Source organism: Desmodus rotundus, chromosome X (assembly GCF_022682495.2).
Source record: "Desmodus rotundus isolate HL8 chromosome X, HLdesRot8A.1, whole genome shotgun sequence".
NCBI lineage: Eukaryota > Metazoa > Chordata > Mammalia > Chiroptera > Phyllostomidae > Desmodus > Desmodus rotundus.
The window spans coordinates 90,762,403-90,784,977 of record NC_071400.1 but is presented as its reverse complement, the minus strand read 5'-3'; the positions used below and the strand labels follow the sequence as shown (position 1 = coordinate 90,784,977).

The following is a 22,575-nucleotide window of genomic DNA, read 5'->3' as shown; positions in this document are numbered from 1 at the left end:
ATGGCATTCTCTTCCCCAGACTTGGGTCATAACCACCATGCCTGCCCTCTGTTGGCCACTATAGTCAGCCATAAAGAACGCCTATCACTCATGCACATGTTGCTTTGTTACAGTTCTCATTTGTATGAAGCCAAAGAGAAAGATTTTCTCCAGGCCCTCTGGGTGCTAAAACAGCTTGGTGTTAATTTGTGTTAAAATAACTGGAGGACTAAAACCTAATCTCATACAAAAAAGAGGCCATGACGACCTTAAGTTACAACACAAAGGCCTTTGTGGAACCAGGATTATTTCTACAAAGACAGTGGCAACCGTGCACAATAAATTATACACCCTGTGGTTTTCCCATCAAGGAGCTGGTTATAAAAGGAAATAAAACCCCACCGTTAGTAGCCAAAGACACACACATGATGCTACGAGACACAGGCTGTCTTTATGGGAGAAGGCAAATCATGCGCTTGCGTACACTGTCTAGAGGGCTGTGTATGAATAAAAGTGCCTTTACACAATTATTTGAATAATTTAATGATTTTTACACTAAAAAATGTATACCTAACTAGAATTTTGTGCTTAAATCTGAATGTAAAATTGAACAATTAAAAACAGTATTCACAGGCACAGATTTTAATGAATTATTTCTGTTCACTTGAGAAAGATGAGGGGTGGGGCACTATATTCCATGTCTTCAGAAGACATTTCAATCACATTAATCCAATTGTGTAAAATGGAGAAAAATGGTTTGAATTCGAAGAAATCATTCTTCTTGGACCAGAACAATGTTGAACAAAAATATTTTCACAAAATTTCATTTTAATCATCTTCTTTACAAAGCACAATACTTAAGACTTTTCTAAATACAACTTTAGAAAATGAAGCAAAAAATAATCTCCGTAGATGCTGGTCGAGTCCATGCTGAAAGCAAAAGAAATTTTTCAAAAGTGATACTTCCAAGCTTCTCAGGATTTTTGACGGGTCCATTTTGTAAAGAGTAAAGATGGTGGCTGTTCAGACAGTGGTTCGTCCAGTTCCACGACATACAATTCTCTGCTGCTTAGCCCAAGGGTCAGTAATGAAGCTGGATACGCCAACTTCTAGAATCTCTTCTCCCTCTCCTTATACAGAGAAAGCTGGTGGCCTCTATGAGGGGAAGATGACAGCTCTCTACATTCCAGGCTTCCAGTGCCCCCTCATGGGAAACCTCTCAACATCATTACTAATAATCCTACTCTGTATATACATTATATAAAACTATATCATTAGGGATTTTTATGATGAATAATGAGAAATCCAAACATCAAAGAATCTAAGCCTCATTCTTATAGGTGGTGGGAACTCTCTGAAGGCTTCAAGTTTAACATAAAAATGCTTAGAACAGTCAAGCAGTACAGGAATGTTCTATGGTGCTCTTGGAAACTTGGTGCTCCCGGCCCCAAGTACGCTGAGAGCAAGGCTGTGAAAACACATGGGAATGAAGGATGGGAGGTTTCTTTCTCTATGCCCTTCCCTTCACTTAACTCCCTTTCTTAATCCTAGCAGACCAGGTGTCCAGGCTCTGTAATACTCTAAAGGAAGTAGCAGCCTGAAGCAAAGATAAGTATGTAGGCAAGAGGAAGGCAGGGGAAGAGAGAAAGAAAGAGACTTTTATTTGCAGTACTTACGACGATCAATAACATGTGGTGATTTTTTTTGGCATCACTCCTTCAGTGTTACCAATTCTCATTCTTTGTGGTTGTGAAAAAAATCTATTAATATTTAGTACTTTTACTCTAAAACTCAGGAAATAGAGAAGCTTTTTAGAAACACATAAAACATCTTCAGGGGCCATTAAGGGACCACCACCCCAATCCCCAAACAATCTTGAAATACAGTATGCTCCCTTATTTTCAGCTAAGGATGAGAAAGCACTTACATAGACTAAGGCTGAACTGTTCATTTACTTCAAAGATAAAGCAGACAAGCAAACACCAGTTTCCTTGGGAGGGAAAAAGCAATTCCATAAATGCCAGAAAGAACCAATGGCTACACTTTAACAAGAGCCCCCCCACCCCCTTGTACCTAAGGAAGGAGTTACAAGGGAGCGAGGCAAATGACATTATGTGAGTACAGTTGAAACAATAACACACACACAGATAACCCAGTGCAGGAAATAATACAACTTCCCCCCCTTGTTTTGATTTGCATTTTACTTTTATTTATTTTTGCTTTAATAATGCATATTCTGTTCACGCAAAAGGTGCAAAGGACAGGAAGCAGGGGTTTAACTTGGCTGATGAAAAATCAAGCAGGGGTGACATTTCTAGTTTCATGAACAACCTAAAACTAGGAGAACTTAAAAGTCGCCACAGAACACACCCAACTTCACAGCTCTCTCCTCTTAGGACCTTTGGCTAGGGGAGAGAAACTTTGAAGACAGTGGCCTCTAGTGGACTCTGATAAGTGGCTAAAAAGATTTTTTTGAATCATGGTAGCTGCATCACAAAAGTTCCAATCAAGAGGGTGGTAAAAAGAAGGCACAGATCATTGCAAATACCGATTTTCTCTTTCTCTTTTTGTAAATATACCATCACATATAAGCTAGTTGATCTCAGGGTGGAGGAGGGGTTGCTGGCAGGAAAAGGGACGGCTTGGATCTAAAATTGCATATGTAATAGACTCCTAGAGGGGACACAAAGCGAGGCAGCTTTCCGCCTGCAGCAAAAGAAAGGGACGCTTGCTCCAGACTATGTGTAATACAAATACTGGGGGAATCTGTGACAAAACACGATTAAAAAAATCATAAAATTATAAAGCTTGTAAACGAATAATCTGAAATTACATTTTATTAATGGAAAATATCATCAAAATAGTACCACTATGGACTAAACTGCCTGAGTTTTCATTTCGCATTAGATCTCATAGTAAAAAAGCCTTTAGCACAATTTGCTCTGTTTAAGTCACAACCAGTGCCAGACCCAGGACTATACCGTGGGGAAGAGTCTCCTCTTGGATGGAATTTGTGTTGTGCTATCAAGACTTTTGTGCTAATCTTTCAAACAGGGAAATAGTGAGGCAAATCTTTAATCTTTTGGCACAAAGTTATTTTGGCTGGGGCGGAAAATTTGAGTCTTGGACTCAGGATGAATAATGCAACATTTCATTGATCAAGTATTCATTTTGATTGAAGAGCTTTCTTTATGTCATTAACTTCCATCTATAAAGAAAAACAGAAGAACAACACAATGATAATGAATTGGCTGGTTTGAGAGAGGCTGAAAAATAATCAACCTGGTTGATGGAAAGAAAATCTTACAGGCAAAACGGGTAAAATGACATCTGAATGAAGGGTTGATAATGATGCCAGAAATGCATAAATGTAAAGAACAGGCACACGGGTGCAACGTGCTAGGAAAAGGTGGATGTTTTCATTCTCAGGCTACCAGCATCCCAAATTTACCAAAAGCAACAACAGCTGGTATCCTGACCAGAGAGGGGAGCAGGCTATCCCGACACATGGGACCACCTGGCAGTGCTGGAAGGCAGCTGTGGCTGGGCCAGGGGGGTGTCTGTCAGCACCCCGCAAAGTGAGGACAAGCAGTAACCTATCCTTTCTTTAAGCAGCACGGGTCCTAACCACCACCAAGAGCACCAACTGGATGAAAGCTGTAAGTCTTGCTTTGGCCATTTGGTAACGGCTGAATTAGACCAGAAGCTCTATCAGGGCCCGGGGCTCTGATACCCTGGCAGGACTGACACAGCCAACAGGGAGAAATAAACAGATGAGGAGCAAATGCTGAGTGTGGGCAGCTGTGGTCCTAGGGGTCCCAAGAACTGCATGACAGCAGCCAGTTGGCAGTGGGGTCTCCCCGGCACCATGTCCTCTGGCGGTTGCTACAATGAGGTCTCTGGAAAGCAGAGGGAGCTTGCCACAGAGGAAAGGTCTCAGGTAAATTCCAAGTGAGAAACCCAACTGGAGGCACATTTCCTAATGTCTCCCTTCCCCAAACTTCCTGGGACCCAGGAAAGGATGTGAAGTGAGCCTATGAAATTTTAAGAAAATTGCCACATGCCTAAATCCACAGAGAAAACAATCACGTAGTTTCAAAATAAAGCCCTGATGCTGCCCCCATGCCCGGCTGAGCCTCTCGCGAGGCAGCAGGGCCCCAAGAGACCCACCTGCAGTCGAAGCCGGATTTTCTTCTCTTCATCCAACTCTGACAGTAACTGCTTAATCTCTCGTCTGAAAAGTAAACAACAATGAAATGAAACAAAAGCCCAGACTTCCCCAGTAAGAGAAAAGAAGCATCTTATCACTACAAAATCCATCTGACCCTTTTACGAAAAAAGAATATGAACAGAACATGGTTTTCTTTGCATTGCTATTGCTTAAAATCTGTCAGAGACAGAAAGGTTTGCCAATATTTCTGGGCTCCCGAAATATGTAGCTATCCAACAGTAGGTCTGAAATGACCTTTGAGATTCCTCAGTCCAAGCTTCTCCTAAGAGAAGATGGGCAAACTGAGGCCTGGGGAGGTGACCAACTTACTCAATGACTAGACTATAGGTATCCAAGCTCATATCCTGTTGTCTTCCCTCTTAGCCATCTTGACTGGAAACTAACTATCCCTGTATTATAGAATCAGTGGTTTTTAAATATACTTACATGATGATTGTCATTAAAGACATTTTGACCATTCCATATACATTTCCTTCATTTTCCCAGAATTTTAAATTAATAAAAGGTTACTGGTATGTATTCGTGGATTCTCACGAAATCCTACCAATAGCTATACCTGAAAACTCAGAGGTAAAATAACTGAACTAATGATATGGTAGTCATGTCATAGAGAAAGTAGTGGACACACAGTCTAATGCCCTTTCCAACCTTGAATGACGAAGTAAAACAGAACTATTCATCTTGCAAACTCAGGGTTTTATACTTAGGACACTGCAACCATCCCACCTGCTCAGGGAGCTATACTCCACTTTAGGGTATCAAGCACTCCATTCTACATGTACACGTTTACAAACTGGTTCAGAAAATCAAAAAGCAAGGACTGCAGAAACAGCACAACAAATAAGGTAGAAGTTATATTGCATTTGCTCACTTCGGATGAGCACCAATGATGATCCCTAGACTTGGTTGTCAACGTGCTGGGTTCTCTGACACTTACCAGTGTGATCCGTTACTGTACAGGCAGAATGCAGAGATATCGGGGGTTTAGTTCTAGACTGCCACAATAAAGAAAATAGTGCCATAAAGGGAGCTGTAATCTTTTTGTTGGTGGAGGGTCTCACTTTCAATTTGTCAAAAATGCAGTATCTGTGATGCTCAATTCAGCAAGGCACAATACAATGAGGCATGCCTGTATTTATTCAAGCACATGCTCTGCACCACTGTCTCAGTGGGCACCAGTTAGGGGTTAGGAAAGATATAAAAGGTGGGGTCCTAACAAACAGCAAGACTCTGGGAAAGCAATGGCAGGCAAAGCCTCAAGTGGCCCAGGTCAGGGGAGTTAGTTGGGGAAGGAGGTGTGAAGAGTCACTAAGTCTTGAACTAGTAAAATAGGCCATTAGTCCACAAGGAAGAAGGAAGATGGGGAATTTATGGAGAGGCAGGGCAGAGAGGAGGTGAGAACCAGCACGTTTGGGGAGGAGCAGAGTCAGCACAGACTTGAGCTGAAGGCTGACAAAAAGGTGACATCAAGAGCTAAGGAGACTGATAAGAACCCAGTGTCCTGGGCATAAAGTCCAGGCTGAGGAAGGCCCCAAAAGGCAGGCCTTGGAGAGGGGCCACTGTGACATGTGGATTAAAGATGTTGGCTGGGGAAGGATAATTCCAGCCAACTAGGGCCAGGCTTCACAGTGGAGAGATGAATACAGGGCAGAGCAGGCCCAAAGCACTGGAGATTTTGCACTCAGACGCAGGCAATTTCAGACATTCAGGAAGGTTCCAGGCACCTTTCAGAGGACCTCACGGGCTGAAGCCCTGGATCCAGGCTGGTCTGACACAATGATGGTTGTGTTTCGAAGGTCAAGAACCAGTACTCTGGGATGTACTGGGGTGGGGCGGTCACTGTCTAGACAGAGGGCTAATGTCATCTGGACACAGATGGGGCCTTTGGGTATGCAAACCTATAATGTGCAGATCCAGATAGGAGCCGGGGACTTTCAGGAGTTTGGGACAGCATGGCTGGTCCCAAGAGACCCTCTCTAGTCGCATTCTACCTATCTGCATGGTTATCTGATGGGCCCCTTCCGGGTAGGGGGCAAATCCTGCCTGAGTGGACCAGAACTTGAACAGAGCTACAATGCTCAGAGTGAGTTCCACGGGACACTCATCCTAGAATGCTCTGGAAAAAAAAAGTTCTGTGACTAAGTACGCTTCAGAAACACTGCATATGCTACCATCTCCATCTTCCCAATGTACAGCAGAGGCTCTGAGAAGTCCTTCAAAGAAGAAATCGACTCTGTTTAACCCTATATTCCCCAAAGTACGTGGCTGCAAAACACCTCAGGGATCTCCAGCACTGTGCAGGAGGCAGGTGCTAGGGCGATCCTCTGAGGGTATGACTGTGGGTCTCCGACCCCATCTCCCATCACCAGCCCAGGCAATTCCCCATCCAGGAGGCCAGGTGCCAGGGATGTGCTGACCCGCTGCCCACTGGGCTGTTGTGTGCCCATGAACGTGCCCATGCTGTTCCCTTTGCTGGAATGCTCTGCTCTTGGCAAGCCTGTATCGCCTTTTGAAACATTACTCAGGAAACACTTCCTTCAGATGCCTCTCCCCCATCAACCCCGCTCCCCCAAGAAAGAACTGATTCCCAAACTAGCTCAGTTTACTCAGATAAGTACCTCCTGACTTCTAACCCTCTGACCATTTTTGTCACTGCATATAGCATCCTGGGTAATACTCATGCTGGTTAGTTATTTTCGCTTTCAGATCTTTCTCCTCATTGAAGTGCTCCTTGAGGATGAGAGATGTGCAGAGTGCTTGGGGGTGTGTGGGCATGCACAGAAAGAGCTTCGAGTCTCATGGGGAGAACATCTTGCTGAGTGTCAAGTCTTGGGTTTAAAGATTCCCTATGTCTTTTCATATATGACAGCCCCTAAATGCAAGCCAATTACTGCACTGGGCAGCTAGTTGAAGAAATTGAAATTGTTCTGATGCTACAGGAAAAGCTGGCTGTTGGGTTGATTAAGAAGGGGCTCATGTGCGTCCTGGCCAGGTAGCTCGGTTGGAGCGTCATCCCATAAACCAAAGGTCACAGGTTTAATCCCTGGTCTGGGCACATATGGGAGGCAACCAATTGATGTTTCTCTCTCTCTCTCCTCCCCCCCCTCTAAAATCAATAAAGACATATCCTCAGGTAAGAATTTAAAAAAGTGGCACATGTGCATATCGCATTTTATGGGCACTTAAAGATCTTTCCTTTCAGTGGCCTGCTGAGCACATCATTCCTTGTAACTACCTCCTCCTGGTAGGCCCCTCAGCAGGCCCAGTTACACAGGGAACTGAGCTCAGTGAAGCCTCTTGGGTTCACACTCACTGCCATACCCTGCTGCCACCATCACAGGGAGGCTGGCCCACTCTCCAGGGCAGGCTGGGACCCAGGCTCGCAGACTTGGCCCTGGCCCAGGCGAGAGTGACCCAGAGGCCGATGAAGAAGGGACCTAGACACTCACTTCTGCTGGTCCTTCATGGTCTCAATGATGCTCCTCAGTTCGCGGACCTGTGTCCTTAGCTCCTCCAGGGCTGCCTGGCTGCTGGTCACAGGCTCCATCTTTGGTTTTCCTTCCGTGCCGAACAGAGATGGGGAGTTGGCCCTGTGTCCAGTTGTTCCCAAAGAGGACGACAGGGGGGCAGGTGCCACTGAGGACAGAGTGGCTGGCCCACCACCACCACCTGCAGCCATGGTCCCCGGCTTGGGTGGCAGGGGTGCTTTGTTGTCGGACACCTGTAATGAGAGAGGGCACACAGGCCTCAGGCTAGGGATTTGTGTTTAGCAACACCCACCTACATCACTGCCCCCACCTCCCTCCCTATGCTACTCACTCATTGTTTCACCCACAAGCCCCTAGGCACCTGCCTTGAAGTGCTTTCCCTTGTATGTTTTACATTTGCCCACCTTTCTGGCCAGGTACTTCCTGTCTATTTAATGTACACACCCAGAGTCCCACCTACTTGTTAGGCTCTGAGAACTCTAACTGAGCAAAACATTTCCTTGGCCCTCAAGAAGCTCAGAACCCAGTGAGGTATACACAGACAGAGCAAGCACCCCCCTGAAGATGAGAGGTAAGTCCACACACTGGAAGGGAAGTACAGGGAGCCTAGTGGGCAGAGCCAACAACTGAAACAGTGAGTTGGGCCAGAGAAATGGCCAGAGGAAGAGATAGCCACAGGGGTGAGTAGCACAGAATTAGAAGAGAAGATGCCTAATGATGGAATCTGGGGACTTTCCACATTGAAGAGGTGGGGAGGGAAAGGAAAGCCCTTGAGGATGATGACAGAATGGTGAGAGAGGGGACAAAGTCAGACAGGAAGAGGAGCCTGGGTTAGAAAAGTCCCCTGCAGGAATTTCCAGAAAGAAGAAAATGGTTGGATAAGTGGGTCCAGGGTGCTGACAGGAAAACTGGGGGGGGGGGGGGGGCACTTGGTGGAGTAAAAGAGACTGAAACCTGACTAAGGCAGTCAGTGCCTGACTGAGAGGTGAGGGGTGTGGCATGCAGGTTTAGAATTCTTTCCAGAAACTTGGTGGAGGAAGGAAAGTGGGAGAAAGAGAGAAGATTCATGGATAAGCCTCAGGAGGAGACAGGATCAACGAAGAGTTTTATTTACTCTCAAAGATGGGGGAGACCCTGAGTTGGATGATATAATGAAGGAAAGAGCCCAAGGGGGCCAGGGTGAAGACAGAGGAGACAGGTGGAGGAGGCCGGATGGAGAATTGTCCTGAGGAGACCAAGAGAGCACATGGTGTGGAGCAGCTATTGGGCACGTGGCAGGGAAGGCGGCAGCAAGGGAAGGTGAGATGTAGGCAGGTGGGGAGGACAGGACGTTGGGAGGTGAGGGGATGAGTGAAAGGCACAAGTCAAGGCTGGTGGGGAAGCTGAGCCACGCAGCCAGAACTCCCTGTAGCAGCAGGCATCCAGGGCGGGAGCCAAGGAGGGGGCTGGCTGGCATGGTGAGGAGGCAGAGTCTGGAGTCAGACTGTGCTGGAGGGAGAGACTGGGCAAAGTAAGCCAGAGGCAGATGGGCCAGCATTCCCAGACTGTCTGCTTGCCTTTTCTCTGCCAAGTTCCCATTGAGGAAAAGCGCTTTCTGCTGCCAGAGATAGCAATCAGCTATCCCATGCTTATTGTTCGTAGGAGTTATAGTAAGAGGGAAGAGGGACTGACATTTATGGAGCACTGGTCATGTGCCGGATGTCAGCTAGACAATTGAAACAAGGACCAGTTGGCATACGCATTTGACCGAGCAGGAAATGAAGGCTTAGGGACATGGTTGAGGAATTCCCCAAATCTCACAGCTAATAACTGGCAGAGCTGGGATTCAACTCTCTCCCCCATCAGCTGGACCCTCAAGCCTGCTACCATGACTGTAGCTGCCCGAGTGTGAAAATTCACTTTCCCATTTTTATTTTCTTTGCTTCTTTCCTATTCCTGAGTTCACATTTTTTCACATTTCCCATCCTGCATCCTCACGTACCTCCCCCAACCCACCAATGCCCTCATACTGACTGACTTGCAGGCATTTCTTGAATGAAACTCTGAGCATTTCCTATGTGACCTGCTCTCCGGGCCCATTTCAGCTAACAAGTACTTTTTAAAATCCTCACAGAATAGAGGCTACCATATACCTTCACCAAATGAGTCCAAGTGGAATTTCTAGAAGCAGTAAACATGACATGACAGCTACAGAGAAGTGAAGTAAGCTAACAGTATAGAACTGTGAAAATCAGAACTGTGAAGAGCCACTGCCGACCAGTAGGTGTCACTATAGAAACACCCTAAGGATGTCTGAGAGGTCAGAGAACATAACTATTCCTGCTTACCTGTGGCCACACAAAAAACCAAAACCAAAAAAAACCCCAAAATGGGTCTAAATCCAATTTCTGCAAATGAAATCCTTTTATAAAGGAAGAGTGCTTCAGGTTTGTGAATAATTAATTTTTCTGTTTTTATGGGATTACAGTTTCGCTTCTGTATCATTTGTTAAAGAAAATCTACACGTGTAAAATTTTAAATCTGTGAGAGGGAAAATCCCATATAACCTTTGATTTCTTTGTGTTAATTCCTGCTTCAAGTGCCTTTAAAAATGACTATGGTTTTCTACTTTTAGACAGAAAGTAGTCTCAAGCATTTATAGAAAATAATTTCCATTGTCTCTGTTCTCTTAGCATAAATTTCAAAATCTTGGCTCACATTCACAGGACAAGCAGAAAACACAATCACTAAACAATGTCTTCTTTGCTTCTCACAAGCTGCTAACTTCAAATAGCTATGTAATCTCCTGGGCATGCAATGAAATAAAAATGGTTTTAGACTATCAATTTATCCTAATAAACAAATAAATCCAAATCCTCTTTTAAGATACCACCATTAGTTAGTCAAATGCATAAGCTGCCAACCACAGTTTGTGACACCACCAGTTTTGAAAATAAAAGTCAAGATCTGAGGGCAGAGGGCACAGCATTTAATACGGTGAGTGTATTCTTTCTAGACACCTCTAGGCTTTTTAAGTTGTCTTGGTTCTTGAGATGGTGATGGTGTGTGACAGCATTTGTGTATATGTGGTCAATGGTATGAAGATGAGATCAAACCACAAGAGAAAACATGGGAAATCATCGATCGAACTTGTATGTCAGGCATTCTGCCCAGTTTTGGAGACTTTGTAACATGCCTTGGGGATTCTGATTACTAAAGTCATCACTGTCACTAAAGAATGACAAAAACTAGCATGGTCTGTTGCGATGGACTGAATGTCTGTGTCCTCCCAAAATTCCTATGTGGAAATACTAACCCATTTTGATGGTATTTGGAAGTGAGGCCAATGGGAGGTGATGAGGTCATGCGGGGGGGGGAGCCCTTTATGAATGGGATTAGTGTCCTTATAAAAGGGACCGACCCCAGAAAGCTCTCGCAGTCTCTTTCTGCCATGTGAGGACACAGTGAGAAGCTGGCAGTCTGCAACCCAGAAGAGAGCCCTCACCAGAACCTGGTGGTGCTGGCACCCTGATCTCGGACTTCCAGCGTCCAGAAATGTGAGAAATACATTATACTGTTATTAAGCCGCCCAATCTATGGCACTTTGTTATAGCAGGCTGGACTGGCTAAGACATCTATTTAACCTTGTTTGGGTTATAGCTCGTCAGAGCATACACGAAAAGGCAGGGATCCCATGCTGTAGGGACACCCTCACCGTGGCTGGTCACTCACTTGGGATATGGTAACAGTCTTTGAAGTTTTCTTTGACGCGTCCACTCCTCTGTGTGCAAGCGAAACGTGTTCCTCTTTATCTTCTTCGGGACTTGGGGAGTCAAAGATATCAGGGCTTGAAAGGGAAGACTGGATAAAGCCAAAAGAAAATGCTTTTGTCAGAATTACACCTTAGCTGACATAGGTTTTGTTAGTATAATGTTGTGTGCTTTTCAAAGCACTTGACACTTGTGTTTTGTTTGTCTCCTCATTATAACTCTATGAGGCAGAAAGTGTGCTATTATCTGTGCACTAGAGATAGCAGCAGAACTGGGACTAAGACGCCAGATTTCCTACACAAGGGATCTTTCTATGGGATCTTTCAAGTGATGCCCATGGGTCCTTTCACCCATGCAAGCAAGCATCCATCATCTAACTTTTCCTGTTCCCTCCATCCCTCAGAGCCTCCCTCCTTTCTGTAAACATTTGCTACTGTGTGCCAAGCACTGAGCTTGGTACTGAATTTAATGGTGACATGCCAGACACAGTCCCTGTTCTCACAGGACCAATGGTCCAGTGGGGAAGGACACACAGGTTGAGAGGAGGCTGCCTCTAACGTGCATCTCCTCCATTCCCTCCTGGTCCTTTTCCAGAACCACCAAATGGGCACAGCGAAGTGCCTAAAAGGACTTCTCTAAGAGGAAACTTTCCAAGGGCAAGGGGTCACCAGGCCTGCAGTCTGGTGACCAAAGTTTCTAGAGCCCCAGAGCACAGACTTCCTGCCAGCACAGCAAGCTCACACCTAATTTGCTACCTGCTGCTCAATCTCTGCTCTCATTGCCATGGACACTCAACATCCAGCTTGGATTCTATCTTTGCCAAGGCCTATTGACAGAATGGCAGCATCTTTTGGTAAAATATAGGGATAACACCCCCCACCTTTCTTGCCTCATTGTGAAGATCAAAAAGCTAGATGACTGAACCAATTCACTGGACTTCACTTGGTCATAAATGGTTATTGTGCTAGAATTTTCCTAGTTTAGGACAAGCAAAAGCAGGTAAGTGTTCCTGTGGCAAGGAAACTTTTTGAGGGAAGACTCTACCAGATATTGCTTTGGGTGACCTCATATTCAGCTTCACCTCTATGCTTTGCACCCCTATAGTGGGGAAACAGTCCCATATAGAATCCCCACTTGGTGCCGCTGTAGAAAAACCCCACCTACAAATACTGTCTGTTGGCTTCTGTGTATCTACTTAATAAGGCAGAAACCTAATACATTCAGGAAATTTGTAAGCAAAGTTTTAAAATGAAAAGGTCTTATTTGTTCATCTTTGTTTAATCTGAAAATCCTATTACCTAGAATATCCCCTCAACCAAGCTTTCTTCTTAATCTAAGTTTAATTGCTTAAACACCTTGCAATGCCTGAAGCTTTTCATTTTCAGATTTTTTTTAAAAAGCCATTTTCCTACTATACAACTTATGGTTCATGACCTGTCAATCAAAGTTTGCTCTTTGAATTTTGTAAACATAAATAGCTCGAACTAGGGTGAGAGGCCCCAGGCTGAGCGGTCATAACTGGTCCATTTCCTCAGTCTTTCCTTCCAATGGCCTTCTAGGAATATGTCCATATCCACTAATCCCATTTTGCTATGAAAAACCTACAGATGCTAACTGGAAGAAGAGTAAACATGAATTCAATGTGCGTGATGGATAGCAATGAATGGAAGAGGGTACAGTAATTCTACTTCTTTAAAGCACACACGTATCCCATTGTTTTAAGCCTGCCAATAAAGTTGTTCCTTATAAAATGTCAAACTTTGAGTCACTGTGCTATAAGTTTCCTGTGGGCAGGGACCGTGTACATCACATTCCCAGTTGCAGCCTTGGTATTAGGCACAGAACTGAGCCCACAGGAGACAGATACCTATAAATATTTGGTGAATGAGTGAATGAACAAATGTGTAGTCAAAAAGCAGAGCAAAGACGAGGCGCCTTTATCTGGTCCCCCAAAATATATACAAACTCCCAGACATGGGATGTATGAACCAAGGGTGGGGTGGTAGATGGTAGTTTGCATTTTTCTGTATTTAATTCTGGATGCCTCAAGGCCCTCTAGATCTTATAAAGTAGGAAAGAATTTGGAGGGAAAGCAAAAATGATGATGGACTTAGAGAGAAGCTGTGGGAGGTAGGATTAAAAATTTAAACACAGAGATATCAAGAAAAAATTAATACTTTGTCTATGAGGCGTGTTAGGGAGGGTGTGAACAGGTGGCCGGGAAAGGGGAAAGAAGGTGGTATTGACACAGTACTCTCCGTAAGAGGGGAAAAAGTAAGCCGCTGTTCCAAGACTTTCTTCACAAAAGGTGTCAACACAGAATTAGGTTTGTTTCATACAAGACAGAAAAAAGGATGACTCAAACCACACTTCCAGACTCAGGAATATGAGAGGAGAGGTTCAAACAAACGGCCTTCTTTTCCTTCTAAATGATGACTGCTTAGGTGGGGTCAGTGATGAGGTGAAAGGAGAAAGTGTCCTGGGAAACCTTCAAAAGGTTAATTCCTCGGTGTATCCGGATGAAGGTCATAAGGCCGTAGACCTGCATTCCTAGCAAGGGCAAGGCAATGTCACATAGAGAGATAGACTGATAGAGAGAGATAAAATAGGCGAGCGCGAGCGCGCGCACACACACTTCTTGCAGAAGCAGCAAGATCTTTCTATAATGGCATTCACTTCAGTGTTTATAATGAAGACTCGGAAACAACATAAATGTTCAATGATGGTGCACTGGCTAGATAAACTATCTTCTCTTCAGAAATGAGAGTACTAGGCAGCCAATTAGTGTGGTATTATTGAAGAAAATGTAATGATTGGAGAGAAAGGTGCACAATGTAAGGGGGAAAAGCAAGTTCCAAACAATGCATACTAAGTGACCCCATTTTTGAAGAAACAATTTTACATATAGAAATAGAATTTTAAATACAATCCAAGGATACAGCAAGAGGCTAACATTTCTTAGCTCTGGGGAGCAGGATTACAAGTAATTTTCTTCTTTATGCATTTCGTTATTTAAATTTGGCACTATAATGTGTTACAGGTTTCCAATGAGAAAAGAAGTTATTCAAACCAACCCAAACAAAAAACCTCTACGGGTTATCTGGAGTATATGAACTGCTCTCTCCAACATGACCAGGTGCCTCATATGTTTAAAAACAATCTCCTAAAGGTCTATGTGGGAGAAAGGCTTCTCACTGCCAAACACTGTCTAGTGGCAAAGCTTGCTTTAGTAGTTTTATTTTGTTTATAGACCAAACCAGCCACACTCTCCTTTCCCGCCATTAAACATGACTTTTTTCTTTCTTACCAATTTCATTTCAGGTTCGAATGAAAATCAGTCTGGAAGGAGAGAGTAAGTGGGAACGGGGAGTGTCCACCTGGCTGGTAGACACACAACGAACAAATAGAAATACTGCTTGATTCTGGAAGACTCTCAAATTAGTTTTTGGTCAGCAGTGTATCTCATGACTTTTCTCTCCCACTTATCCTCAAAACAGCGACATGCAGAAGAGTCCTTAACTAGAACTTCTTATCTTTCTTGCATTTGAGCTGTAGAGAATTGAGGTGACACTTACGGATGTGAGGGACTGGGATGGAGGCCGCCGCCCTGTGGCTTTTGGTCTGCTTGTGGTTGGGTGACTGAGTTTCTCAGTAGATGATACCACGGAGTCAAAACCTTCTAGGTCTAAAACAGAAGTAAAACAGATATTTAAGAGCAAAATTAGGAGTAATAAAGGTTCTCATAACATGCCAGAAGCATCTCTTTTCCTTAACAATCATCCTTTATGCCTGGATTACATTTCATCATTTACGAAGGCTGTTTACGTCCCTTGCTCATCCAATAAACACGATCTGGCTGGAATGAAGAATAATTTCCACTTCAGTACAACAAGCTAACATGGAAGAGAAAGATGATTCTTCTTCCCTTCTTCCCCACCTATGTTCACAAATCTTTAAAAGCTACAGAAGGAGTAAATGAGGAATTCTCTTTTTATCCACAAATTCAAGTTCATTTTGGTAGTAAAACATTTGGCGCAGGCTCATCACAAAAATAGTTATCAGTTATCATGAGGCACAATATCCTCAGACAAATGAGTGCTGGTCATTGATTCCAAAAGACAAAAGAGGGCAGCCTCCTCCTCTGCCTGTACCGCAGTACTCTGGCCATCAGCTCTCACCCTAACGTTAGACCATAAACTCCCTGGGGATAGAGAGCAAGCTTCTACTTCTCCAGACAACTCACAGAGTCTGCCACCATTCTCTTTCCAGAGGCATCACTCAACAAAGGCATCGTCTTCTTCAGTCATTGGTATGCTCATGCATTCACACCATTATGATCGAGCAACTACTCTGTGCCACACACACATATACACACACAGCTCAATACCAAGACCATACCAGTGAGTATGGTAGACACGAGCCTGCCCTCAGAGACCTCACATCTCTGTGACTGATGTTTCAGACGAATGTATTGTAGAATCATTCAGCCAGATCGATACTCTACCTGGCATGTGACTAGGAGGAAGGCCTCTGCCTTGACTTTGCTACCATCTTCCACAAATGATCAGGCCAAGTGATTACCTGGATCTACAGTTTGGGAGATTAACAAATGAAGTGTAGATGCATATGAGATGCATGATGGAAAGGCTAGCAGAAAGGGGCCAACCCTGAGACCTATTATTGCTTGTGACTGGGGCAACGCCATCTCTTTCTGACAAGTGCACTGTGTTTCATATGCTATGTTTTCCCAAACCTCTCCCCATTCTCCCTTTAACATGGCCTCAGTTTTGTTTCAGGGCAATGTGCCCAGCCTGTAATTGCTCTGGATGTGGACATGTAGCCCAATTTGGGTCACTGAGAAATAAAGGGAAGTCTACTGAGAGCCTCTTGGAAAGAGATTACTTCTCTAGCTAGCAAATGCCAAGTGAGCGGAAGGCCATTTGTGTTGCTGTCCTTCTTTCTTCCCTGTTTGGGATGCTGTGAATGGACAGGATGTCTAGTGCTGTGGCAGCCATCTGATGACCATGAGGGGAGACTGGCCAATGCTCTTGGGGATCTTGAGCATGGCAGAGCAGAAAAATGGAAAGATCATGGGTGACCAATGAGCCACCCACCAACCCTGGAATAATCTAGTGCCCACACTTCATGCCATGTGAAGTTAATAACCCTCCATTATTTCAGCCAATTTTAATCAGATATTTTATTTGCAGCTGAAAGCATCCTAATCCGTATCTGCAAGTCTGCTGGCCCAGGACAGAAAAGATAAAAATTATGTGTATTTTTATCCCTCCTTATTTTGGGGAGAGCTCTTTTGTTGATGGTCATTATAAGTGGTCTGGCTGTGTGATGGCTTTATTCTATTAATAACCAGGTAGGTGTTGCCTGGAAATTATTTCCTTCAGTGGAACATACAAAACCAAGTACAAGTCACACTTGATCTGGACAAACCATTATGTTACACCTGCGATTATATGAAGTGACTTTATTCTAGCACCTGGTGAAGGAATAATTAGTCAACGAACTCATTTTATAAGGGCAAAAAAGTATAACCAAAGGCTAAATATCTGTAGAGACAGCACAAAGAAAAATATTGGTGGTGCTCAGAGGCCAAAGTGCGAGCCAATCAGCACCCAGCACCAGATGGAGGCCATTAAAGGGCCCCACCTCACAAACCTGCTCAGCAGGGTTCAGGGATGGGCTAAGAGCCCCACTGCTAGGTGAGCCTCTCCAGAGTCAGTTCACTGCCCTGACCCTCTCAGGGGATTTCCCTTTTAAAACATTTTATTTTCCTAAATTCCCCATTACACACTTGGATTGATGCCAAAAGCCACCATCTGACATTAACATCCTCCCAATTAAAGCCACTTTTTCTCTGATTATAAAAGTAATGCATGCTCAGTTTGTCATTTTAAAAAAAACATAAAATTGTGACAATGAAAGAAAGTCAACTATAATGTTACCACACTAGTACAACCACCATTAGCATTTCAGTATATTACCCTCCAGCCCTCCAGGCTTTTTCTATAAATAGTCTAATTCACACCGTATGTAACACTGCATTCTGTTTCTTTCATTATCATAATATGCTACAACTCTTAAAATGTTTTCATAAACACTGATTGTTGTATAATCCTCTACTGAACTACGATTCATGATTTATTGACTCAATCCCCTATTATTGGATAATTTATTCCCATATCATGTTCCCCTCCCCTTTTTTATTGTAGAAAAGTACCCACCAATATCTTTGCATGTACTCTGCATACAATGGGTTTAGCAGGTTCTCTATGCCAGGGGTCCCCAGCCTCAGGGCCGCGGACCGGTACCGGTCTGGGCCTATTAGGAATCGGCCGTACAGCAGGATGTGAGCTTCAATGCAATGTGCTTGAATCATCCCAAAACCATACTCCCCGACCTCTGGTCTGTGGGGAAATTGTCTTCCACAAAACCGGTTGCTGGTGCCAAAAAGTTTGGCGACCACTGCTCTATGCAGCTCCCAAATAGGGAGCTGGAAATAAGGCCCAGAACAGGGAGGCTTGCTCAGGGAGGGGAGTTGGTTGTGTAGGATGGGGGACACAAAGAGGGCAGAGGAAGTCTGGGAGAAATGAAAGAGGACACAAAACTGAGGAGCAGATGCTCAGCCAGCAACCAGGGGAGGAGGACAGGGCCGTTAATGGTTCCAGCAAACAAGGCATTGCGGAGGGCCTCGGCTGTGTGCTACCAGGGACCACCTCTATCATAGCTCTGTCCAGAAAATAGAAGCGAGCTCTGGAGGCAAAACCTGAGCAGAGTGAAGTGATTACAGCAGTCGATCAAAGTGGTGACCGAAGGCTTGGGTGATTGGTGACAAGTCAGAAACACTGCAGCTGATGTGAGAAGGAGGCCTGCCAGGGGACCCAGCATGCAGAGTGGGGTGGGAGAGGGCTGTGGGGAACAGGTGGAATGGCTGCAGGTCCCCTCGGGATGGACTCAGTATGTCCTCTGCTGTGCAGGGAGGGACAAGTTCATGTCCAGGAAACATCTGCTAGACTCCAGGGAGGACTCCATCTTTGCTCCTCACGCACCCTCCTGAAATAATTAAGTCCCCCTAGGAGTTGAAGGTTTGATGGCGTGTAAGATGGTGGTCTGTCTTAAATCACACTTTGAAAATGACTCAGAGGTGGGTGTCTGTTTCCCGCACTTAGACTGTGAGCCCCAGGAGAGCAGGAACTCATCTTTGAGCTCTCAGTGTCTAGCACATTCCTGGGAAAAACGTGCTTAATATTCTGCAAATGAAGGAACAACTGAACAACTGAACAAGTCAACAAATGAATGAACTAATCTCAAGAAGAAACTATGATTCTAGGAGTGCAGGTTATGGAGTTGACCACTAGTGGGGCATGAGGCGGCAGCTCAGGGTGAAGGCAGCATTCTGTGCCACGGCTGCAGAGCCAGCTTGGCTGGCCCATTTCATTTTCCTGGCTGAGGTCTACACTGAAAAGACCCACACATGCTGAAGCCTGGCTACACTTAGCCAGTATCTCCACCACAGAGGGCCAAGAAGACTGCCTCATCTGTCACTCAAGAGGGTCAGAGTCCTGCAGGGGGAACGGCTCTTCACTTCTTCCTGCATATTCAGCTCTGTTTAGCTTCCTTCAGTTTCAGCTTATAAAAAGCACTTTTTTGAAACAACAACTAGACCAAACTGCCAGAAAAAGAAAGACACACCAAGTATGAGGTCACTTGTTAAAAAGGGAACCTCAGACCCTGAACTGTAGTGTACTTGTGATTTCTGACAGTGAAGGGGAAAACTCTTCAGTACTGTAACCTAAGGCTTTCATGGCTGTGGCCATGGTAGCTGAGATTAAGGCAGAATTTCCATGACTAACCTATTGTGGTGCGAAGAAAATGTCCCAATTTTCATGGTGGCTTTGAAATGAATCAGGCTGAAACTTGATAGGAGCTTTCTCAGCCTGGCTGGGAATTTTTCCTCTTAATAAAAAAAAAAAAAGTTTTAATGCCCATGAGCCAATCCAAAACTATTGAACTGGCAAATGATGGGTATTTTTTAAAAGTCAGTTTCATAAAGAAGAGAGGTTTTTGGCTTTTGTGATACTTGGAAGACGAGCCCTCTGCAGACGGTACGGGGATAATTGACGTTGGACACAGAGTCAGCTTGGAAAGGCTTCTGACTCTTCATGCCACATGGAATGGCCTGTTTTCCATGAGTTGCAGTCACACCCTATTTAGTTCAATTAGAAAATGTGGGCTCATTTTCCACAGATAGGAGGGATGATACCAGTGACCACAGGTGACCTAAAGCACATCCATTGAAAACACAAAGGAGAAAGAGTCAAAAGTCTGAGATAAGCCAGCTGTCACCACAGGAACTATTTGTCAGCTCTTAAATGGCTCTGTTTATTCATTGTGGTTCACTGCTCTGGATTCGAGAAAGAGCCCTGGAATGGAAGTTTCTTTCAGTTGAAGCCTGTCAACATCACTGCCTCCTAGTACCTCTGGAAGCCATTCCTGCTCCTGCATGCCCCTGTCAAGGGTCACTGAAGTGGTGGGACTTCTCACCTGGAACTGCTGTAACAGATTCCTCACTCTAGGGCCCATACCACTCCACAGGCTGTCTGCAGAGATGTTAAAGTACAGATCTGAGTATGTCCCTTAGCTGCTTGAAGTTCTTCCCAAGTTCCCATGAAAGCCCAGTGCCCTTGCAGGGCCAAGGTGCTCATGGTATGGCCGGTGCCCACCTTTCTCTGTCCCTCAGATGACTTCCTCCCCTCCCTTCTCCTGAGGCCATCAAGGCCTGGCTTGGGCCTTCCCCAATAAGTTAGACTGCACCCTAAAGGCTCATCTGAGTGTTCCCCTAGTGACCCATCACTACAATCTCAGCCTTTAGCACCCTGAACTGACATTCTTTGTTGACTTACCTATCTCCTGCATGAGCCAGGGAGAATACTATGGCTGTTATCTTTGCTTGTCCCAGGCCTAACATCATTCCTGGCTGGAAGTGAGTGTTCAATAAATGATTATCAAATAAATTAACAAACAACCATTCTGGGCTTCAGTTTATCCACCAGAAAAAAGAATTATCTGAGTTATCAGCTTTGGAGGGTTATTCTTTTATAAATGAGACATTATGTGAAAACTCAAGTCACACAGGTAGAATTTTGTTTTCATACATCATTGATGGAGTTGTGGGATTTGGAAACAGAGATCTAAGAGTAAAGCTAAATGTTAATTTTAAAAAGCATACCTTTTAAAAAAAATTAAGACTTAACATGTGAAAACCCTAAACCCACAGGGTTGTAGGGAGGAAATCTCACCCTGCACATAAATCACGTGATTAGCATGGAACATCTGTGCAGATTACAGAGGGGCCCATTATTGGGGTCAGATGAACACCTGCGTTAGCTGAGTCACCAACCGAAAAATTCTCATTTGAGCGATGATCAGCTTCTGCAGAAAAATACACCCTCCAAAATGTGTAAGGATATAGCAGATAAGCTGCTGAGTTTCCATTTGCAATCCAGGTGTGACATTTGCAAGACACAAGCTGCTGAGAGTAAACAGGTCCGAGCTACTGTTCAGCCGCCCTATGCTCCATGCTTCACACATACTTGCTCATGTAACCCTCCCCAAAACCCATACCCCGTAGGTGCTGCTCTATTCCATAAAGGGGGACAGGGAAGGTCAGAGGTTAGACCTCTTGCTCAAGGTCACTACCAGGAGGTGACTAGACCCACATTCAGATTCATGTCTGTGGAGTTCTTTCCACCACACAGCATTGGACAGAGACAGCAGGAACACTTGACCTTACTTCTCATTCAGCCGATGGTGAATTCTGAGACTTGTTTCTACATCAAGAACAGGAAAAGATACTAGGAAAAGTAATTTTCTTTGGTGAAGAGACCACCGTATGCTCTAATAACAAACTGCCTTTTCCTATTTTATTCAAATGTGTTTTGAAAGGACTGAAAAAAGAGGCTGGCTTCTTTAAAGGAAATCTCTGATAAGAAACAGAAGGAGTTAGGCAAGTTAAGTGAGACTGATGTGCTATTCAGTACAAAGTAATGTTTACATGGAAACTTAAGGTGCTGGGATTTCATGGGAATTTGGGAAGAACTTCAAGCAGTGAGGCAACATACTCAGATCTGCACTTTAACATCCTGGTGGCAGCCTGTGCAGTAGTATGGGGCTCAGAGTGAGGAATCTATTACAGAATAAGAGAGGGAGATAAGGAGTTTATGTGCTCATCCACTTAATCAAACACTTATTAAGTATCCACTGCATGCCAGACATACAGTAGTAGCTTCGAGAATGAAAGTAATCATTCTGAATCAGCACTATCCATTAAAACTTGCTGTGATGATCAGAACCTGCTATAGCTACACTATCCAATATGGTAGCCACTAGCCCCATGCGGCTAATGAGTGCATGGACTATGGATAAGTGTGATTATTTAATGAACTATAGAAATGATCGCTGAAAGTATAGTCTTATTATTTAAATTAAATTCAATTTAAACAATCACTTGTGGCTAGTGGCAACAAAGATCTCTCTCACAACCCTACATCATGGAATTTCTTCTCATCCATGCTTGGTCCACTGAGTGAGAACTATGAGCCCGTCTCTGCACTAGCCATGGGGGGATACAGGGCTGGACAAAATAGCCATGGTCCCTGCCCCATGGAACTTCCAGCCTTCTGAGACATACAAACACACACACACAATTATAAATTCTGCTAGCTACTATGAAAGAAAGGTAAAAAGATTAAATTAACAATGATAGCATGGGGACCTAATTTAGATCAGCAGAAGGGGGCATTGCCTTCCTGAAGTTTAGCATTGAGGAGAGGTAAAATGCTTCATGTGGACGGATAATAAGCCATGTCAAGGGGAGATACGCAACTTTTCATATCGTCACGCCTTTAACAACTGTGTACTATAGGCTTAAATTTGCTATGCAAAGGGATTTAATAAATAATGTATTTCTTTTATTGGAAGTAGTAGTTATGCTATTATTCACAGGAATGTAAACTGCACTACCTTTTTAAGATGCCATTTGGGAATACCTATTGTAAAAGATAAAGGTGTACACCTTCAGATATTCCACTTTCACAAATTAACCCATACAAAT

The 22,575-nt window shown here is 44.2% G+C and overlaps 1 protein-coding gene across 5 annotated transcripts in view; it reads right to left on the bottom strand.

The window, feature by feature from the left end:
* Positions 1-2,160: 2,160 nt before the first annotated feature.
* The window catches only part of SH3KBP1 (SH3 domain containing kinase binding protein 1), a 311,830-nt gene continuing 291,415 nt past the window's right edge, over positions 2,161-22,575 (bottom strand). For 4 of the 5 annotated variants that reach the window (XM_053917427.1, XM_053917430.1, XM_053917428.1 and 1 more), the window contains 5 exons: positions 15,023-15,132; positions 11,410-11,538; positions 7,660-7,931; positions 4,150-4,213; positions 2,161-3,187 (listed from right to left, as the gene is read on the bottom strand). In XM_053917427.1, the coding sequence (XP_053773402.1) occupies positions 3,146-3,187; positions 4,150-4,213; positions 7,660-7,931; positions 11,410-11,538; positions 15,023-15,132 (617 nt within the window). In that variant the 3' untranslated portion in view covers positions 2,161-3,145. The remainder of the gene's footprint in view (positions 3,188-4,149; positions 4,214-7,659; positions 7,932-11,409; positions 11,539-15,022; positions 15,133-22,575) is intronic. The other variant, XM_053917429.1, reaches the window with a different exon arrangement.